This window comes from Vicia villosa, unplaced genomic scaffold (genome assembly GCF_029867415.1).
Source record: "Vicia villosa cultivar HV-30 ecotype Madison, WI unplaced genomic scaffold, Vvil1.0 ctg.001210F_1_1, whole genome shotgun sequence".
NCBI lineage: Eukaryota > Viridiplantae > Streptophyta > Magnoliopsida > Fabales > Fabaceae > Vicia > Vicia villosa.
The window spans coordinates 251,731-272,127 of NW_026705536.1; the positions used below are offsets into that span (position 1 = coordinate 251,731).

The window sequence follows — 20,397 nt, forward strand, 5'->3', positions numbered from 1 at the left end:
ATGAGGTTTTAAGTGAAGTTTTCAAAAGATACCAACTTTGAAGCTCCATATCTCTTAAATGATTGATCTTATGGAAAAAATTTATATGTGTCAAAGTTGTTTATTGGATCAAAATCTACAACTTTCATGTTGGAAGTTTTTTTCAGTTTGTAGGTGAAATTTGGAGAAATTCCCTTTCAAAGTTTGGAAAAAAACCATGAAAAACACTTAGAAATTTTTCTAAGTATGAAAAGTCAAACTTTTGACTTTTTGATTCTTGATTGATTTTCTTGATTTTTCTTGATCAAATGACTTCATATATCATATATTGATGATTCAAAACTTCAAAAGTCATGGTTGACCAAAATTCCCCAAAAGTCAATGGTGATCCTGTACAGTTGACTTTTTCAGACGAATCGCGTTTCTGGAGATTTCAAATGAAACAGGCTATCCTCACCAAATGAATGGTATGAATGGATCACATTGAGGCATTAGAGGATATTGAGCCATGGTTTGAGTTGTGGCACCATGTCCTGATTAAAAAGTCAGTTGTTCAGTGAATTAGGTCAAAAACCCTAATTGTCGCCCTGATGAAATTGATGACTGTGGATCTTGAATTGAGATGTAATTTCCATTGGGTATTGTCATAGGGATTATTTGAGGATGATTGAAGCCTTTGATTGACTTCCTGGGGATTTTTAGGGTTTCCCAAATGTGATCCCTGATTTTAGTCCCTGATAGTTCAAAACCCTGATCTGAGGATTTGTCTGATCAATCTTTGTGTAGGAGATGTTATGAGCCAATGGATTAGGTCAAAATGATGCACTTGAGGTCTTGATATCATGTCCCAAGCCATTAGGTCAAATTCTGAGCAAAAGTCAGGAGTGTGCTGTCTTCAGTCAAAACCCTAATTCAGTCGATTCAAAGCTGTTGAGTTTGTTGAAGTGAATCTCTGAGGACCAAATGTTGATTGCTGATGAAGATAATTCCTTTGAGATGAAGGGAGAATAAAACCCTAATTGATTGTTTCTTGCACTGATGAGTGATCTCTTGATTAAACCCTGCTGAGCACAAGTAACAAACACAAGCTATGCAATTTGTTAGAGATGCAAATGATGCATATGCAATGATATGAGGTGGTATCTTAGGTCAAAAATTGGGGTATGACACTATGTTCAGAGATATGAGCATGTAAAATGTCTACCTCGCAATCAGGGAACTTACCAAAGAAAACAACGTTACATATAGCTTGATCTATCCGAGAATAAATGAGGTCAGTAGTGTGCTTGTTTGACCATGTAAAGTGGTTACCTCGAGTATCATGTTCATAGAGTTGAGCCTCCATCATCATAGATTCCAAATCTTCAAATTCAGCTCCATGGACAGAGTTACCACCAATGCGATTTGTACTATTCAGACATTGTTAAAATTCCCCAAAATAATCCATTGATCATGATCATTTTTAGACAAGTCCTTTATTTCCTTCCACAATTTCCTTCTTTCCATAAGTTGGTTGTGAGCATATATAAATGTGACTAAACAGAGTTTTTGGCCATATACATCACACAATTCACAATGGATAAATTGATCACCCTTTGCCTGTATTGTCAATTTGAGATCCTTATGCTTTCACATCACCCAAATCCTCCCATTTGGATGGTAATCATAGTTATCAATCCATTCCCAATCATTGCCAAAACTCTGTCTTATTCTAGCAGCATTATTCGCTTTGACCTTAGTTTCTAATAACGCCATACAAGGCACATGTAAACTCTTGAGATGGGCTATAAGCCATATTTCTAGTATAATTAAAAAATATATTTATTTTGTATACTTTAGGAAGTAAATAATAAATATAATAGAGTTTTATAATTTGGATTATACTTTGATATATCATTAAATACATATTATGATAAAGATATATAATAAAAGAAGTTAAAAAAAAACGAATTAGCTTGTATAAAATCCGAAAAGTTAATGCATGTAATTAATATATTATAATAATAAACAAAAAATAAATTTTTTGAGGTAATTTACAATTAATAAGTACTTCTTATTATAAAATATAGTAAATATATACAAAAATTTTATGGTCAATAAAATAATTTGATTTATTATTAACATGAAATTAATATATTCATAATTTCATTTATTTCAATTAAGCTCACTTATATATAAGTGTAAACTTAACAATATAATTAAATATAGTACTTATAATAAAATTTAATAAAATACCTAAAAGATAATTTAATTATTCAAAATATTATTAATCTTCAATCTACTTGAAATGATTTTTGAGTACAAACTCCATATTAAAAAACCTCTATTATGTTTCAAATACAACTAAATTGCAAACAAAAAAAAAATGCAAAAACATACATTCCAATTAAGTGTTAGGTTTTTAGTTCGATAAAGTGTATAATTATGATATATATTATTTTTATTTATATTAAAATATTTGAATATGACATTAAATTAAGAGTTATATTGATTTAATTTTATTGGATAGAATAACAATGCTTTATATAAAGTTAAGTAATCAATTTGTTCTTTAGTTATAGTTTTGATATTTAATTAAATTAATATCATGAGATATTTAATTAAAGGAAAATGCTAAGCAGTGCCCTTAGGCACTTTTTAAGTGATTAAAATGGTAAGTTTATATTAAAATACGTGTATTTAATGCATTGAAATAGTATTGGAAATTGTAATAATGTTAACTTTTATAAAGAATATTTTCCTTATTTAGTATGTTTAAAGAGTGCCATGAGGGAACTGGTTAGCAAAACTCTTAATTAAATTAATATCATGAAATCTCATTATTTTTTTATTATCAATAATCTCGTTAATTCTTATTTATTATTATTATTATCATTAATTTCATTCATTGGTATCTGGCAATTACACAGCCTATATGGCTTGTGTCTAAAATAAATACATAAATATATCTATCTGGTATGTAAAGAGTAGATTGTGACAATAGTAAGAGAAGTAGAAAAGTAATTCTTTAAAATAAAAAATAATTGTAAATTGTACTTCCTATAAAATAAAGTAAAATAAAATAAAATAAGAAGAAATAAGAATTGTTTATTTTATATGCAATAGAAAATTATTAATTCAACTAAATAACATTCAATTTCTCAATAAAATCAAATACACAAATAATCTTCAATGCATTAAATAAAGGTGAATTCTTATCTATCCAACTCAAAAAGTTGGGTAAAGTTACCTTTAATGTAACCAAAAAATATACTATTTAATACCATTGTGTGATTGTGCTTGTTATTGACTCAATTAATTTTAATAATATTCAATGTCATTAGGGGTGGGAATAGGCCAGGCCGGCCTACAGGGGCCTACGGCCCAGCCTACATAGGCCTAAGCCAGGCCAGGCCTATTTAATAAATAGGTCAGGCTTAGGCTTTTTTAAAAGCCTATTTCATTAAATAGGTCAGGCTTAGGCTACTAAAAAAGCCTATGAAGCCTTATAGGCCGGCCTATATTTTCATATATATTAAAGATATGTTAAATAAGTTGGTCCATGTATGCATATATTAGAAGAAAAAAAAACTAAATAGACTACCCTATATATATATATATATATATATATATATATATATATATATATATATATATATATATATATATATATATATATATATATATATATATATATATATATATATATATATATATAACAAATGCTAAATAGGTCCACTTATATATGTATATATAGGTCGACCTACAAGACTTCTTAAATTATATAAATTAATTGAAAACTTTAATGAGATACAGGCTTTTTATATAGGCTTTCAGGCCAGACCAGGCTTTTAAAAAGGCCAGGCCAGGCCAAAAAACCGAGCCTATGATAGGCCTTAGGCCAGGCTTAGGCCTTCTAAGTTTATCGTAGGCCTGGCTCAGGCCTTCTAAAGCCTAGCCTAGCCTAGCCTATTTCCACCTCTAAATGTCATACAACAAGTGAGCCAATATTTTATGATTTGGATTTCCACAACGTTTCTCATCAATAACAACATCAAAACAAAACTCGTGCCTCTCTCGACATAAGTTGTTGAATCAACAACCTTTTCAATTACTATTAGAATTTCCGCTTTCAGTGACCGAAAAATTTCGGTCACTATAGCCACCAAAATAGCCACCGAAATTTAACAAACTATAGGTAAAATTTTAGACGTTGCTAAATTGGTCACACAAAAATTTAGCCACCTATTCAGCGACCAAATTAGCCACCAATTTTGTGACCAGATTTTCATTTTCCAAAATTTAAAATTAATTTAACATAAATACTCAAAGACCGACATTTCGGTCACTAATAATCTTCCTGTATTCTATTTTTATTTATTAAATAAATTAGTATCATCCTTTTATTTTCTAGTTATTAATAATATAAGTTTTATCAAGAAGTTTAGCAGAGATACTGGTACCTTTAAGCAAAGATTAACTCAAGCTAGGACTGCCTCCATGATGCTCAGCAGGAGCTGCTTCATAGTAGGATGGATAGCAGGCTCATTGAGAAAGTGAAAAAGCTCATTGAAGGTGTGATTAAAATCCATGATCAGGAAGAGAGCTTGTTGACGAAACGTGCAAAAATTGATTGGATTAGGAAAGGTGATGGCAACAGCAGTTTTTTCTATGCTCAGCTCACAGCTAGACATAATACCAAAAACATCAAATTCCTACAACTCGATAATTGGAAGCTTATCATTGGTCAGGCCAATATTGTGCACGAAGTAATGACCTTTTATGGCAACCTTATGGGGACTAAAGCCACTTGTATTAAGCATATTGATGTGGAGGCCATGAGAAGGGGCAATCAGATTGATATGGGAGCAGAGGAATTAGCTTATCAGAGACATTAACATGTAGGAAATTGAGGAAGCTCTAAAAGGGATAGGAGATAACAAATCCCCTGGTATTGATGGCTTTAGTGCTAAAATATTTAAAAGTTGTTGGCATATTCTGAAGAGTGATGTTGCTGCAACAGTGGAGGAGTTCTTTACCAAGGGCTATTTGCACAAGGAGTTTAATAGGACTGTTGTGACTATTATTCCTAAAAGTGAGAGTGCTAAAATCATTAAGGAGTATAGACCTATAGTTGGCTGCACCATTGTCCTCAAGATCATTTCCAGGGTCCTTACTGCTACAATGAGGGAGATAATGCCTACTATCATCAACAAGAACCAAGCTGCTTTTATATCTGGCCAGGATATCCATAACCACATTCTCCTAGCTTATGAGTTGCTTAAAGTGTATGAGAGGAAACATGGGACTCCAATATGTATGTTTCAAATTGACCTTCAAAAGGCCTATGATATGGTCCATTGGGGAGCCCTTGAGAAGATTATGCATGAGTTAGGTTTCCCAACAAAGTTTTTCCATTGGGTGATGGCTCTTGTTACTTCAGTAACTTACACTTTTAATATCAATGGTGAGTACTCTACACCCCTGCAAGCCAGGAGAGAAATAAGGCAAGGAGACCCTATATCACCTTTTCTATTTATTATCCTGATGGAATATCTCAGTAGGTGCCTTCTAAAAATGCAACACGATCCCAATTTCAATCACCATGTAAAATGTGAAAGACTGTCCCTCATCAATCTCTCCTTTGCTGATGACATTTTGTTCTTCTTCAGGGGTGACCAGACCTCTGTTGACTTACTTATGATTGCTTTTAAGTTCTTTTTCTGATTCTACAAGGCTCATTCTTAACCCTAGAAAAAGTAAGGTCTTCTTTGGGAGTGTGGACATGGACACTAGGAGCATTGTCAAGGCAACCACAGGGTTTGAAGAAGGCCACTTTTCTATCAGGTACCTAGGAGTTCCTCTATCTAGCAAGAAATTGAATATCCATCATTATCTACCCCTCATAGATAGAATTACTCGCAGGATTAGGCACTGGTCTAGCAGATTGCTCAGTTATGCTGGTAGGATCCAATTGGTTGAGAGTATCTCTTGCTTTATAGCCCAATATTGGATGCATAACTTTCCTTTACCCAATTTTGTCATTAAGAAGATTGAATCCCTGTGTAGAGCCTTTATTTGGTCTGGTAATAAGAAAAGCCCTGTGGCTTGGGTTAAGGTTTGCAGTCCAGCAAAACAGGGGGGCCTGGGCCTGTTAAATCATTATGCTTACAACAAGGCTTCTCTTCTGAAATGTCTCTAGAACATCTGTAGCAAAAGTGATAATCTATGGGTCAAATGGATCCATACCAATTATCTGAAGGGCAAAGATGTTCTGACTGTTGAAGCTAGCTGTAACTGGACATGGATCATGAAGAAGATATTCAAGTATAAGGAATGTATTAATGTCCTGCAGCCTCTTTGGTCCCAATTTCTACATAACAAAAAATTTCCTTTGAAGCAGATTTACAATGCCCTGATAGATGATCAGATTAGAGTTCCTTGGTACAAACTCTTTTGCCATAATCTGCCCAGACCTAAAGCTAAAATAATATTTTGGCTCCTCTGTCATGACAAGCTTCCCACCAAGGAGAGACTCCATCGTTTTGGAATGGTACATGATCCCATCTGTAGCCTTTGTGCTGAGGTTGAAGAGACTGCTGACCATCTGTTTTTCTGCTGTAAAGCAACCTCTGTTATTTGGAGTCAAGTCCTGGCCTGGATGAATGTCAATCGCCAACCTCTGAATTGGCACCATGAAATGCAGTGGCTAATTGACTACATCAAGGGGAAGGGATGGAAAGCACAACTCATGAAACTAGCCATTACTGAAGTTACTTACAGCAATTGGATCTTCGGATCGCCCTTCTTGTACAGTTTTTTTGAATTAATATATTCCCCCCTTTGGTTCAAAAAATAATAATATTAGTTTTGGTGAAGATAAAACAATTGAGTTTATATGTGTTGCATTTGCTGTTGTCAATAAATACAGCGCTGGAACTTTTATAAAAGTTATTTTATAAAAAAAATGAATTCAAAATTTTCATTGCTGGGAGTCGAACTAGTTACATCTTATTTCAAGGCCATACTTGCTACCAACTAGACTGAAATGTTCTTGTGATGTGTACTGAAAGCGAAGTTATATACTATGTAATTTTGCAAGTGATGATTAATGATTAAAACGTGAAACACTTCTCCCATTTCTTTTTAACCTCGTTACTTTTCTTTTAAAGTATAATAATAACAGTAGCTTGATAAAACGTGAAAACCCTTATTATTTTTACAGTTTCCCATTTCTTACTCCAAAATGCTTCTAAAAAATCCTAGCGCCGGTATTCTCAAACTGGGAACAAGAAATCAAGCTCTCGTTCACTCCTTATCCGTTCTTCGTAGTTCAAGCTCTCCTTCACTGTTAGGTAACTGCAAAACATTTAGTCCTCCCACTCCTTTCTTCTTTTATTTGAATTTTTTGTTTTGTTTTCATGTTTTATTTCTTCAATGATTGTTTCTATTTATTATTATTATTGATGTTTCAGATTTGACTTTTGGTAATTTATTCTGTGAGTGTTGTAACACCCTTCTAAACCCTGCGGAAAATTAAATAAATTTATTCATAGTACATGAAAACAAGGGTGCCACAATTCAATAATTAATTAAACATCGTTTAGTCATGTCATGCATTCACTGAGGCAATCATCATCAATTAAAACATTTCATGTTAACACAGCGGAAATTAAATCATACGGAATAAGTTTAACATCTTTAAAACTTATCCTTCAAAACATCAAAACATAACCAGAGTTATAAACCATAAACTCTAAACATCGCGTCCCCAGTGTTACAAATATCAGAGCATGACACCTGACGCTAACTAAACAACTTAGTCATGAGCTAATCCTCATCGAGTCGAACAGTCGCTATCCTCAATTTGAAAATAACAACATGTAAGGGTGAGTCTCATCATAATTAACAAATGTTATAAGGTTATAAAGCAATAACACGTCATAGTTGCATCATTCACCCAATCGTTTCATAAACAGACATTCAGACAAGTTTTATCATCATAAGAAACCAACCAACACATCATCAATAATTATAACACTAGAATACATCCAATCATGTTATAAAAGTATGCTTATGTATGAACTGACACTATGCATGTGGTACCAACATCATCAAATGTGAATAACCCATGATCGATCCAACATCATCAAGATACGGCCCTGCCAGTACAGATTCCACACAATGGGAATCATGCCCTTTACTGATCCAACACATCATCATGGATACAACATCATCAATTAATATGAATGATTGCAAACATACATGAACATACTTATACCATCGTCAAGTCTAATGAGTAACGTCATCAAATACTCATTTCATCATAATCATCTTCATCATCAAGCATGTTTATATATATATATATATATATATATATATATATATATATATATATATATATATATATATATATATATATATATATATATATATATATATATATATATATATATATATATATATATATATATATATATATATATATATATATATGCATCATTTAATCACAATCACATCAATACTCATCAAATAGATTATTTCACAAGGTTCGTTTAGCTCGAAACGGCACACAAAACGGACCAACGGTTCAAAAGGTATAAACTTTCCAAAATACATCATTTTTCAAAAATCATCAGTGGTAATCGGTTACCCAAATGCCAGTAACCGATTACCCTGTTTCACGAAACACATTCCCCTATTTTTTTGTATGGGTAATCGGTTACACCCCTTTCAATAACCGATTATCGACTCCCAGTCAGCAATCTTTACCATTTTACACTGCATTAATCAATTACCCTGCCCTCAGTAACCGGTTACTGCGTACCTGCAACCCCAAATATGCAGAATTACAGCATTCTAAGCATTTCAATCCCCCCAAATCATACCAGTACGAATTTTAGGAAATAGAACACACATACAACACACAATACACATCATAAAACACATAACAAGCATCAATTGAAGTCATAATAACACAAACATCATAGATTCCAACAAAATGATCAATTATCATTCAATTAATCCAAATCCCTAAATCTATCATATGACTCAATCGACACGAATTCTACACCTATTCAGTACTATCAACCCCTAACCCGATAATAGATGTTAACCAGATAATCCTCCCCTTACCTGGATATGATATTTCTCTACTCTCCCGGTTGCCATAGCTTATGCCGTCGCTTCCAACTTCCTCCGAAAATATTTTCTAGCAACGTGCAGAGATGCACCAAAAACCTGTTCGGAAATCGCTTTGTCAGACGGACTTAAAATCATCAAAACAAAAATCGCTCTGGTCAAACGTTACCTCTACGAGTCTGGAACGTTGTGTCCAAGAACCGCGACGATCCAACGGTTGGATTGGGAGAAACGTCTGTTTTGCTAAGGTGTCTCACTGCAGAAACTTGCTGCGAAAATTGGACTTCCTCTAGCTTTTCTCTTCCGCCATGGCTCTCTTCTTCACCTCTCCTCCAAACTCTCTTCCTCTTTATGTTATGATAGCTCTTCCTTCTTTCATTTCTAAATCCAACATAGTAAGGGTTATTTTATTTAACCACTTAAATAACTTAATTGGGCCTAAGTAACATACCCCATCCTTACTTCACAACAACTCAAATTAAACCCGAAGTTATTTTTAAGCTCATTGATAAAATAACACTTCAACTTTACTCCACCAAATTAATTCAACGAAAATACTAAATAATTCTAAATAATAATTTAATTTCCGATTAAATTAAAATTAGAAAATACGGGGTGTTACATCTCTCCCCCACTAAAGGAGTTTTCGTCCTCGAAAACATACCTCAAGTGAAAGATTCCGGATAGGAGTCCTTCATCTGACTCTCCAGTTCCTAGGTGACATTTCCCTAGTCGATCCTCAAAATTCATCTGACATAACCAACAGAAAGCACATCTCACGCATTCAATCTCAGCTCTTACGTCGCATTCGACCACCTCAAAGGTGTACCACTCGCTATACCTTCAAAAGGTTAACGACAATAGAACATTGAGGTACAACCCATACAATGTGCTCAATAATTGGATAAGATAATTACAGAACCATGGTATAACCAAACCTGATCAACACTGCAGTAATGTATTCCATCTACCGAACGTACCAACCTTAGACACACTTTTCCATCTGAGTGATAAAATAATACTTACACATTTCACCAACTGCTTCCTTCAAGAACCTCAATAATAATATTCCTATACCATTGAATTTCAACTATCTGACTCCTCTCAATTCACACCAGCAATTATTCCATGTTACATTCCGTTTTCTATGCATTATTCTGATTACTCGTTACAACCATCATTACCAATTAGATTTCTGAGTTTTACCCAGTTATGGCTCTATCTACTCATTCATTCAAGAATCATTCTTTACCATCCATGATACTGATTTACCACTCAGCAATGCTTGCTCGCATCCAAAAACAAATCCTTGATTTACTTACTTTATTTAAACATTCTAACCATCAGAACGAGTACACACAGTAATTATAATCACACTTATCAGCTCCAATAGACCATTTCTTACAAAATAGCTCAAATTGAGTTCCGCTCTTCTCTAAGAATTAAATCAACTTCGTCCTTCATAGAGTATAATTCCTCATTATATCTGGAATCTACAATAATATATTACAACAACACAAAATTATTATAGCATCATATGGTATCAACTCATCATCTTAACGTTGTCGAATACATACTCCTTAACTATGTACAACCACAATAACATATTCATCATCTCAGCAATTATTCAAAAAGGTTCTAATTCTCCGGTACAACATCCTTACATCCACTAGATCCTAAATCCAACATATAGATCAATCCATGTTCTCTACGTAGGCTCCCGACATATTAATTCCTCACTGCCCACTGTAGCAACCTGCCCTAAAAATTAAGACTTAGAGTCGCCACCTATTCTGAAGGGCGAATAGGAAACCCTACGCAGTTTAGAGATCGGGGTAAGTTATTATAATCAGGTCGAGGGAAGGTGTTAGGCACCTTCAACCCTTTCCTAAGGTTTGCATTATAAAGTTGAGGTTTATGGCTAAAATAAAGAAAGATGACAGACAATCAATAGAGTTAAAAGCAAATTATTATGAACATGATTAGAGTTTTGAGGAGGGGGACTCGCCTTGGTTATCCAAGTGCCTACGTATCTCCTTAGGGAGAATCAGAGTCAACGTAGTTCGGGCACAGGGTTGTACGCCTTAGAATTCGATTTGATATGGTTTGAAGGCTTTTTGAATGGCCTATCGTAGTTTTGAATTTAATTTGAAAGGCATTTTGAGTTGCCTGATTGAAAAGGATGAAAATCCGTAGTGTCGTGGTTTAGTGTGTTTTGAAGGTTTTGGGCGTACAACCCTTATTTAATATGTCACTGTTGTTGCAATGATCAATAGGTTTGATCATTATAGTTAACGGATTAAAGAGGCATTGTTGGTTACTCTGATCGATAGATTCGATCGTCGCGGGCAGCAAATTGAATGTATTTTAATTTTGTCATTAAATCTCATGTTTTATTCTTTTATCTCTCGTCTAATGCGACTAATAGCTTTAGTCGGGTCGAGGAGAGAATTATTCAAGAATTAATTAAATTAATATTTTTTCCAAATGGCAGTGGAACCGGGCAAACCCTAAGGCATTGATAAACCTCTAGAGTTTTTGTTATATTTATGATTAAGGTTGATTAAATTAATTAAATCAAGATGGTCGAATAATCGGGAGATAAACCTAACCTAATCTTAATTTGATTTTCCTAATCCTAATTTAAAAAATTAAATTAATATCAATGTTAATATTTTCTACAATTCCTAATCTAAATAATAAAAGTAGAAAATCAATTAACTCCTAATCTTAAAAGTAGAAAATCAATTAACTCCTAATCTTACCAATTGTGCTATTTTATTTATTTGAAATAAAAAACCAATTGAAAGTATATGAAGCATCGGCCAACATTTTCTATTTATTAAAATATAAGCAATTTAAGAGTAAACTACTATATTTTGAAATAGACTTTAAATCGAATATTTATAAAATTCAGGATGTCAATGTAAATGAACCCGAGATTGTATGAAATCCAATTTTTGAAATAGTTTTGAATTTTTTTTGAAAAGTGTGGGCAAATTTTGGGGTATGACAGCTGCCCCTGTTCAATCTTCTTAAACCTGGAGATGTAGATTGGCCTGTGTGCCTGTCGGAATCTGAAGGTGGAAGATGATTGAACACTAGAATACCCAGAAATTTGTGCTTGCTGGTGCGGGAATAATGTTGGAGATGAGCTTAAAGAATGTCATCCAGTTGTTTTAACAAGATGCTTGTCTAAAGCAGACGCTCTTCAGACTGTATCATATGCATTGATTGTATCTGAAGGAGAGATTCATCAAAATGAAGTAATGTCTCACAAAAAACTACCTGGAGAGGCTCCTGAATAGGGAAGATCATTGACTGATGTAAAAAAGATTAGGCTTTAAACAAAGCTCGGGAAGAACTGTCTTGTAGAAGATTAACTAAGAAGCTCCCTTAAAGGGAAAGAAATGTCTTAGAAAAGATTGGATAAATATGTTAAAGAAGATTACCTAAAGAGGTTGAGACATGTCTTAAACAAAACTAAACTAGAAAGGCTCCTAGAAAGGATATGAAACGTCTTAAATAAGACTACCTAGAAAGGCTCCTAGAAAGGATATGAAACATCTTAAACAAGACTACCTAGAAAGGCTCCTAGAAAGGATATGAAACGTCTTAGAAAAGACTACCTAGAAAGGTTGATAAACGTCTTAGAAAAGACTACCTAGAAAGGTTCCTAGAAAGGATATGAAACATCTTAAACAAGACTACCTAGAAAGGCTCCTAGAAAGAATATGAAACGTCTTAGAAAAGACTACCTAGAAAGGTTGATAAACGTCTTAGAAAAGACTACCTAGAAAGGTTCCTAGAAAGGATATGAAACATCTTAAACAAGACTACCTAGAAAGGCTCCTAGAAAGGATATGAAACGTCTTAGAAAAGACTACCTAGAAAGGTTGATAAACGTATTAGAAAAGACTACCTAGAAAGGTTGATAAACGTCTTAGAAAAGACTACCTAGAAAGGTTGATAAACGTCTTAGAAAAAGACTACCTAGAAAGGTTCCTAGAAAGGATGAGAAATTCTTTGATTGTTTCTGAATTATCTTTGAAGAAAGACCCAGAATGAAGCATCAAAAAATGTGTTTGTGTCTTGAATGAGCGTTAAGATTGAATCGTTGATACAATTTTGCACTGTATCTGGATGATAATGTTCTTTTGATTGAGGAATGACCTGAAAAGGCGAAATAAGTTTTATGCAATGTCATGATGCATGTATTGTGTAATGAGGTTCTCAAAATAAACAAGAATGTTGTATGTTATGTATGTATTATGAATAATGCATGGCTTGACTATATAGTCGAAGCATATTGGTAACTTTGTAAGGTAATTGCTGGTTGAGAAAATAAATCTTGTATGCTGCTGGAGATAATGACAGGGTGGTTGAGAATTCCTGTCTTTTGTTTGAGGATATCCAGTTGGGGATTTTTATTACCGCTTGGGGATGAAAGTAGCTTGAGTGATTTGATCCTGATGTGCCCTGACTAGGGATAAAAAAGATGGATAATTGACCAAGTTTCCACTGTGAGTGCCAACTTTACTGGGAACAGTGAGTTTGAATAAACCATGTTGGAGAAGAAGATTGTATCGGAGAGCCTGTAGTGTTGGGGAGCCAAGTCTCTGTTGGGAAGAGATTATTTGAAGGTAACTCCTCGAGGATTACTTTGTGGGGATATTGTTGTGAAAACAACTTTGTGGGTAAGATCCCTTGAGATTTCAATTTTCATTGCCCCCATGTCACTTGATGTTGGAAAACATTTTCTTAACCGTATGTGGCCCTTTGCATGGGGAGGTCTATCTGCCCCTGGAGTTGGTAACCTGGTATACTTGATTCTTGAGATTACTGGGATTAGAACTTTGAAGGAGATAATGATCCTGCTGCTAGTAGCTAAATAGATTTTGCTGAGATTTGTGACTAATGCAACATGCCCCAAGTGATAGGCTTGCCTCTCTGACTGTTTAGTGCCTTTGAGAGATTCTCTGAATCTTGACTTGATTGCCTTTGGTAGATGGAGTGATAATATGCTCCTTCTATGTACAAGCTTTTTAGCTGACTGAGTCAGGCGTAGGAAACATTTCTGCTTTTGATGCGCTTTTGAAGCGTCTTTGTCTGTCGGGAGGACTTTCTGAGTTCTGTGATACCACAAGCAACCTGCCCCAGTATCATGAGTTTAGGAACGATGCCCCTGATTGATCAACACTTCTGAGAGAGTCTTCGAGTCTTGACTTGATTGCCCCAGATATATGAATTCTTACTCAAAAGGGTATTCAACTTTTTTTGTGCCCCTAAGGGTGATCAGTATTTGAGATATTCTCGCTCGAACTCAACAGAGTTCTGAAGCCAACTTGTCACTTGAGAGGATTAGACTTTTCGTCGGCAGCTCATGATGGAAGCTTTCCTGGTGTCAAGTACTTGTTCATATGCAAAGATTGTTTAGTATGAGAAATATAATTCTAATGCAAAGTTCATGTTTGTCTTGAAGTTTAAAGAAGTTTTTTTTTTTTTTTGAAAGGATGTCAAAATATCGATTTTTTTTATGTGAAAGGTGGTGTGATATCAACTCAAGCGTTTTAGCAAAACTCCTAGGAGTCAGTTTACCGTATTCTCGTTATAGTATGCTTTCGAATTAACCCTGCTTCAATTAGGACTTTTGAGGGTTGTAACGTGGTCAGGTTCACGGTTTTAGAAAAAAAAAGGAGTTTTAGGATCAAAATTTTATTGGTGCCCACCCCCTTCGTGATGTTCTCCAACCTAAGTTCAGTTAACTCGATGCGAGCATTCATCCTTCAAAAGGAGTTTGAGACGTACGATTGAGGAGTTGATGAGGTGTTTAGACATGGCAGTCACTAACCTTTTATTCTTGGTGTTTGATCACACGATCTCAAATTTTTAGTCACACGACTTTTCCTTTTTGTTGAGGATCTTTTTGTTTCCCTAACTTTTGCGTGGACAAAGTCTTTTGAATTATGATTTCGATGTCCACCGGGATGCCCTAAGTTTTGCCTAAGTCATTTGATTTCAAGTTTGTTGACTTAGCGAGCTTTCTTTTCTCTTATTTTTTCATTCATTTTTCTTCTTTTGAACCAGCCGTATGATCCTGAGATGTATTCGATTCTTTGGAGAGATAGCGACTGCCTCATTTCTTGCTTGATGAAGGATAACCATTGTGGTATTGGCTTTCCTCAACCTTTTGAAAGATAACCATTGTTGTATCCTTAGATGCGAGCTCCTGATGAATTTTGAACGCTCGATCAGGTTAACTGAACACTACCCTGCCCCTAGGTTAAATATGAGGGTGTTTTTTTGTATAGAAAGGAAACTCCTACTTCAAGGCTCAAAGGGGTTGACAAGGGATAACTTCCTTATATCTCCAGTGTTTGGGGATTTGAAACAATGCCTGTACATCATCAACAGGGTTTTACTCGAAAGCACACCATTTGAGATTATTGGTATTATATGTTCGTCATTCTCCTTTCAGAGTCATCATGCTTTATCACTGAGAGTTTAGTATCACAAGCAAAGAAAACATGTTAGAGCGAGAGCGAATGAATTTTTCAAGACAAACATATTCAATGCATCATTATTATAGTTCAAAAACAAACAAGTATTGCATATAAACAGTATTGAATCAAAACAAGAAAGACTACGCATGAACATGCTTGATGTGTAGAGATTGTCAGAGTTGAGGAGATTTTCTCCGTATGGACTTATTGCTTCAGAAGATCTGTTGAGTCGAAGGAGAACTTCAAATCTGGATTGTAGGTGTGAATGTGATGACCTTTGCATCAATCAAGTCTTGAACCTTGTCTCGGATCGGCTGACAAACATCAATCGATAAACCAAGTGCCCTAGAGAGCTTCAGGGATTTGAGGAAGAAGTTGAGAAACTCGTTGTCTGGAAACCTGTTATGCGATTATATGTATGCAAATGCATATGCAATGTTTTCAAATATCTTTAGATAATCCAGTTTGCAACATTAGAAAGTTGATTGGTCGCCTCTTCGTTTGAAGAACTCTGATTCTTGGACATTCTTCTATAGGAATCAAGCTCACCATATCCAGTGGGTCATAGCCTCTGATTCGGGGTATGGTACTTTTGAGCTTAAAGGCATGTGGCTAAAGGAAAATAAATCCTCTTGCCCCTTGATAGGAACTGTACCCTTGAGTTTGAAGGCATCTGGGTAGAGGAAAATAAATCCTCTTGCCCCTTGATAGGAACTGTACCCTTGAGTTTGAAGGCATCTGGCTAGAGGAAAATAAATCCTCTTGCCCCTTGACAGAAGTTTAGGCTCTTAATAATCCTTCCATAGTACCTGGAAAGTATGCGCCACGAATCCCTAAGATCTTTGAAAAAGGTTAGTCAACATGTTAGGTAAAAGCATAAGGTAATATGGACAAGTAAGTCCTACACACAAAACCTGCAAGGAAATCAAATTGTTAGGATATAAACAAATCCTGCAAGGAAACCAAACGGTTAGATAATGAATACAAACAAGTCACACAAGTATCCTTAGGTTTAAAGGATAGCATGAAGTTCATAGGTAAGTACCCTCCCCGCTGAAAGTTAGTTGGTTCAACCTGTCCTAGATAAAGATCGGGTTCTAGGGAGCTCATATCATTGACCTTTCTCGAAGGCGCTTATCTCAGTTCGGCGATCGAATCACCAACTGAAAAGGTCCCGAAAGTCCAGTCCATATGAGTGTAGCTTCGAGTATCAACCAACTTCAGTCGGAACTAAAGCCAGCCATCTCGCTACTTTCTAAAAGGCCGAAGTTTAGTTCAACTAAGGTTCTAGGGGCGAATTAGTGCTTAATGACACCACGCGGTAGCCAAGCATTTCCTCAGGTCGGATCCCAAGGAACACCAGGACAAACCAATGTGTCACACTAACGATGGCCATCAAATCAACCACATCAGTATACGCTGTGCAGTCTCCTTGATCTCATGCCATTTACCTAAGGTACTCAGATCCGGGTGTAGGATCTTTCACACAATAACAAACCCAAGCATTTCCCTTAAAAATAAAGCATACCAACAAACAATTAAAAACATTTACAATGAACTAAGCCCTAAGGTAAACCCCTCTTAAAGAATCCCCAGCAGAGTCGCCAGTTCTGTAACTCGGTGAACTGACTTTTATTTTTATTTCGCAAACAATGTTGCGGTGAGCATGAGTCGCCACCGACTTTTATTTTGTCCAATGTTAGGAAAGGTAAAAAGTACAGAAAAAGACCTTTTTTTGAAAGAAAACGGGCTCGGGGGGTAAGTTATGAAAAGGGAAGGTGCAAGCACCCTTTTCATCCGTAGTTATCTACGGGCTCTTAACTTGCTTAGCTCATGTTTGTTTGTTTTGAGTTGAAAAGAAGCATAAGGACTTTAGCGTAAATGCGTAGCCTTAGTTTTTCGAAATAGCAGTGAAAAGATGTCTTTTATTGAGCCAAGCAGGTTAAGAGAACTACCCTAATTACTTGGTCCTTTTCTATATTTTTTACGATTCCCAAGATAATCCATACTATATAGAAGTAGGAAATCCTTGTTATATTGGACGTGCGGGTCATCGAAGGGTCATCGAGGTCGTTGAAGGCAACAGGTAGAGATACCTTTAGCAATATTCAAAGGGACAATCATCGTTTCGTAGGCAACCATTCGAGGGACTAGATCATATCATTGTAGGCAACATCGTGGGTCATCGAGGGACTTATGATCTTTGCGATGATTTTTAATCGAGGGACTTTGCTAATTGGTACCTCTACATTCGAGGGACACGACCTTATAATCGAAGGCAACCGAAGAGGGGCGTACCCTAAGGGTGAGTGCGTGCAAGTGTGTCGGATTCGAGTATTTAATCTTGGAGTTAGTGAGCTACCATCCAGTTATTATCTTGCCATACAATCCTATTAGCCATACATCTAGCAGTTAAATATGTACAGAAAATTAAAGAGCGGAATGTAAAATCTACGCTATTACATGGCTTCGGGGATGGGGATTACAAACTACCGAATGAGGATAAAATTATTACAAACCCAAATGAAATTAAAAGTGGAAATAAAAATAGTTAAAGGTACGAAGTTAAGCATAAACTTGCAAATGTCCACAAGGATAGTCCAATAGCTTGAATTTAGTACCTCACAAAAAATCAAGAAAAAAGTTAGCGACGGATATAAAATGACGCGTGAGAAATGGTAAAATTATTAATTACAATGAAGATAAGATTTAACCTATCAAATTCTAAAAGATGACTAATTAAAATGTTTTTTGGATTTTTGATAATTAAAACTAAACTTAAAAAAAAGCATGTTTTTGTATTTTATTTACTAAAAGAAAACTAATTAATAAAATCTATTTTTGATATTTTTTTTTTATAAAAAGTTAAAACTATTATAGAAATTAAAATTAATAAGTAAATAACTTAAAAAAAACCAATAAAGGAGGGGGTGTAAAAGAAAAATGGGCGTTGGCTGAGAGTAATATGCAGCATGTAAACAGGTTGAGTTTAAAGCCCATAAGTGCAAAAGAAAAGGTCCAGGAAAAACCAGCTTATGGGGCCGGTTCGATTTTGACCCGGATCCGATACCATTAACATATAAACCCGGTTTAGATATAGAACCCTATTGATCCGCCTCCTCTCCCTTTCAACTCACACTTTGTTTCTGTTACTTCCATGGCTTCATCTCCTCAATTCAACAAAACAACACTCATTTCTTATTCTAAACCAAGAGAGGAATCAATTATGGTGTCTCGAACTTAACAGGAAAACAAAGCATCAACACACTACTCAATCGATGAAATCAACAGAATGGAAGAACAAAAAAAATCCTAATCAAGGTCCGATTCATTCATAGGCAAACATTAACAAGAATCAATAATAAAGGTTACCGTCGGAGAAGAAAAAAATCTCGAAGATGTGATGCCGAGTCGTTGATGACGTTCACTTGAATCTGACGTGGTGATTATGTGCTGTTCATGACCGGAGGTGAACGAATGTATTTGTTTGAATCGGTATCTTACATTGAACGTTGCTGAATCTGTTAATGTCGTCTTCGGATTTTCTTGAATCGGATGATGATGATCTGTAGGTGATAAACTTGGTCTTTGGTTTGTTCTGCAAAAACAAAATCAAGTTAATGCAAGTACAAAAGATTAGTGTGCCGTGAATTTCACCAAAGCTTCATGTTCATGTATGTTGTCGGTGTAAGATTTAATGGAAAGATGGAAATTAGTTTGAGCTATGATGTTGAAGTTGTTGCGTTTCCGGTAATGATGAACACAGTGCTATGTTGTTGGATGCCGTAGTCATTGAGTGGCTGCGGTACTGCTCGTGAGGGAGGGGTTGGATCGGATTCGGAGGGGCTTCCGCCGAGTTTTGGCCGTACTCCCGTTTGGTCCGAACTGATATCCTGTAAAGAAAATTCAAGCAAATTCATTATGTTATTGTACTTTCTTTTTGGAGATTTCACCTTTTGGATCGCTACTGTGCAAGATTAACTTTTCTTAATCTGTTTCTCATGGCTATGTGAAAACAAAATTGGGATGTATTAGTGATGTTAACGTGTGTATATACACACTAGAAAAAAAATACGTGGAACAATAAAAATTGTGGTCAAATATTAGTTTAGAAATTGCATATGATTAATAAAAAAACAAAGGTTTTGTGTTGTGTCACTTGGTCTTTCAAGAACGTGGACTGTATATTATACATGAAAAAATTAGTGAATGTAAACATTGTTAGGTTATAATCCTAGAATAAAAAAAATAGAACCATCATGCGTTCATCATTTGGTTTTAACAAATTAAAAATAAAACGGGGTAAAAATCGAAGGTAAATTTGAGGGGCCTCATATAAAATCATTGGCCAAAAACATTGTAAAAAAAACATTTTGAAAAATATGAGGCCTCAGGTGTCATCATTGGCCAAGACGAGATTAAAAAAAACCGTGAAAAGTGAAAAGTTTTTGATAAAAAGCGTGTAAAGCTTAAAAATGTATGAATGAAAGTGTGAGAATGAGGATTAGAAAATTGTTGATTAGGGTTAGAAAAGTTGTTGATGACTTTGTTGATGGAAAATGTTAGAATGGAGTGCTCTATTTATAGAGTGAAATTTAGGTCAAACCAATCCTAAAAAGGAAAAGATCCAACCCAGAGGCCCATGGATCTTTCCTGATGACCAAGATTATGAACCTGGACGCACTTGTGTCTAGGTGCGTCCAGGTGCAAAAAAAGATTAAAAAAATAGTTTCAAAAACATAGAAATGCACCAAGCAGGAATTGAACCTGTGACCTTCTGTTTGCAAGCCTTCCA

At 35.1% G+C, this 20,397-nt stretch overlaps 1 protein-coding gene across 1 annotated transcript in view; it reads left to right on the forward strand.

Annotated features, from left to right (window-relative positions):
* Positions 1-4,490: 4,490 nt before the first annotated feature.
* The window catches only part of LOC131634031 (uncharacterized), a 64,468-nt gene continuing 48,561 nt past the window's right edge, over positions 4,491-20,397 (forward strand). The window contains exons 1-3 of the mRNA XM_058904716.1: positions 4,491-4,727; positions 4,963-5,465; positions 5,695-6,076. Of these exons, the coding sequence (XP_058760699.1) occupies positions 4,491-4,727; positions 4,963-5,465; positions 5,695-6,076 (1,122 nt within the window). The remainder of the gene's footprint in view (positions 4,728-4,962; positions 5,466-5,694; positions 6,077-20,397) is intronic.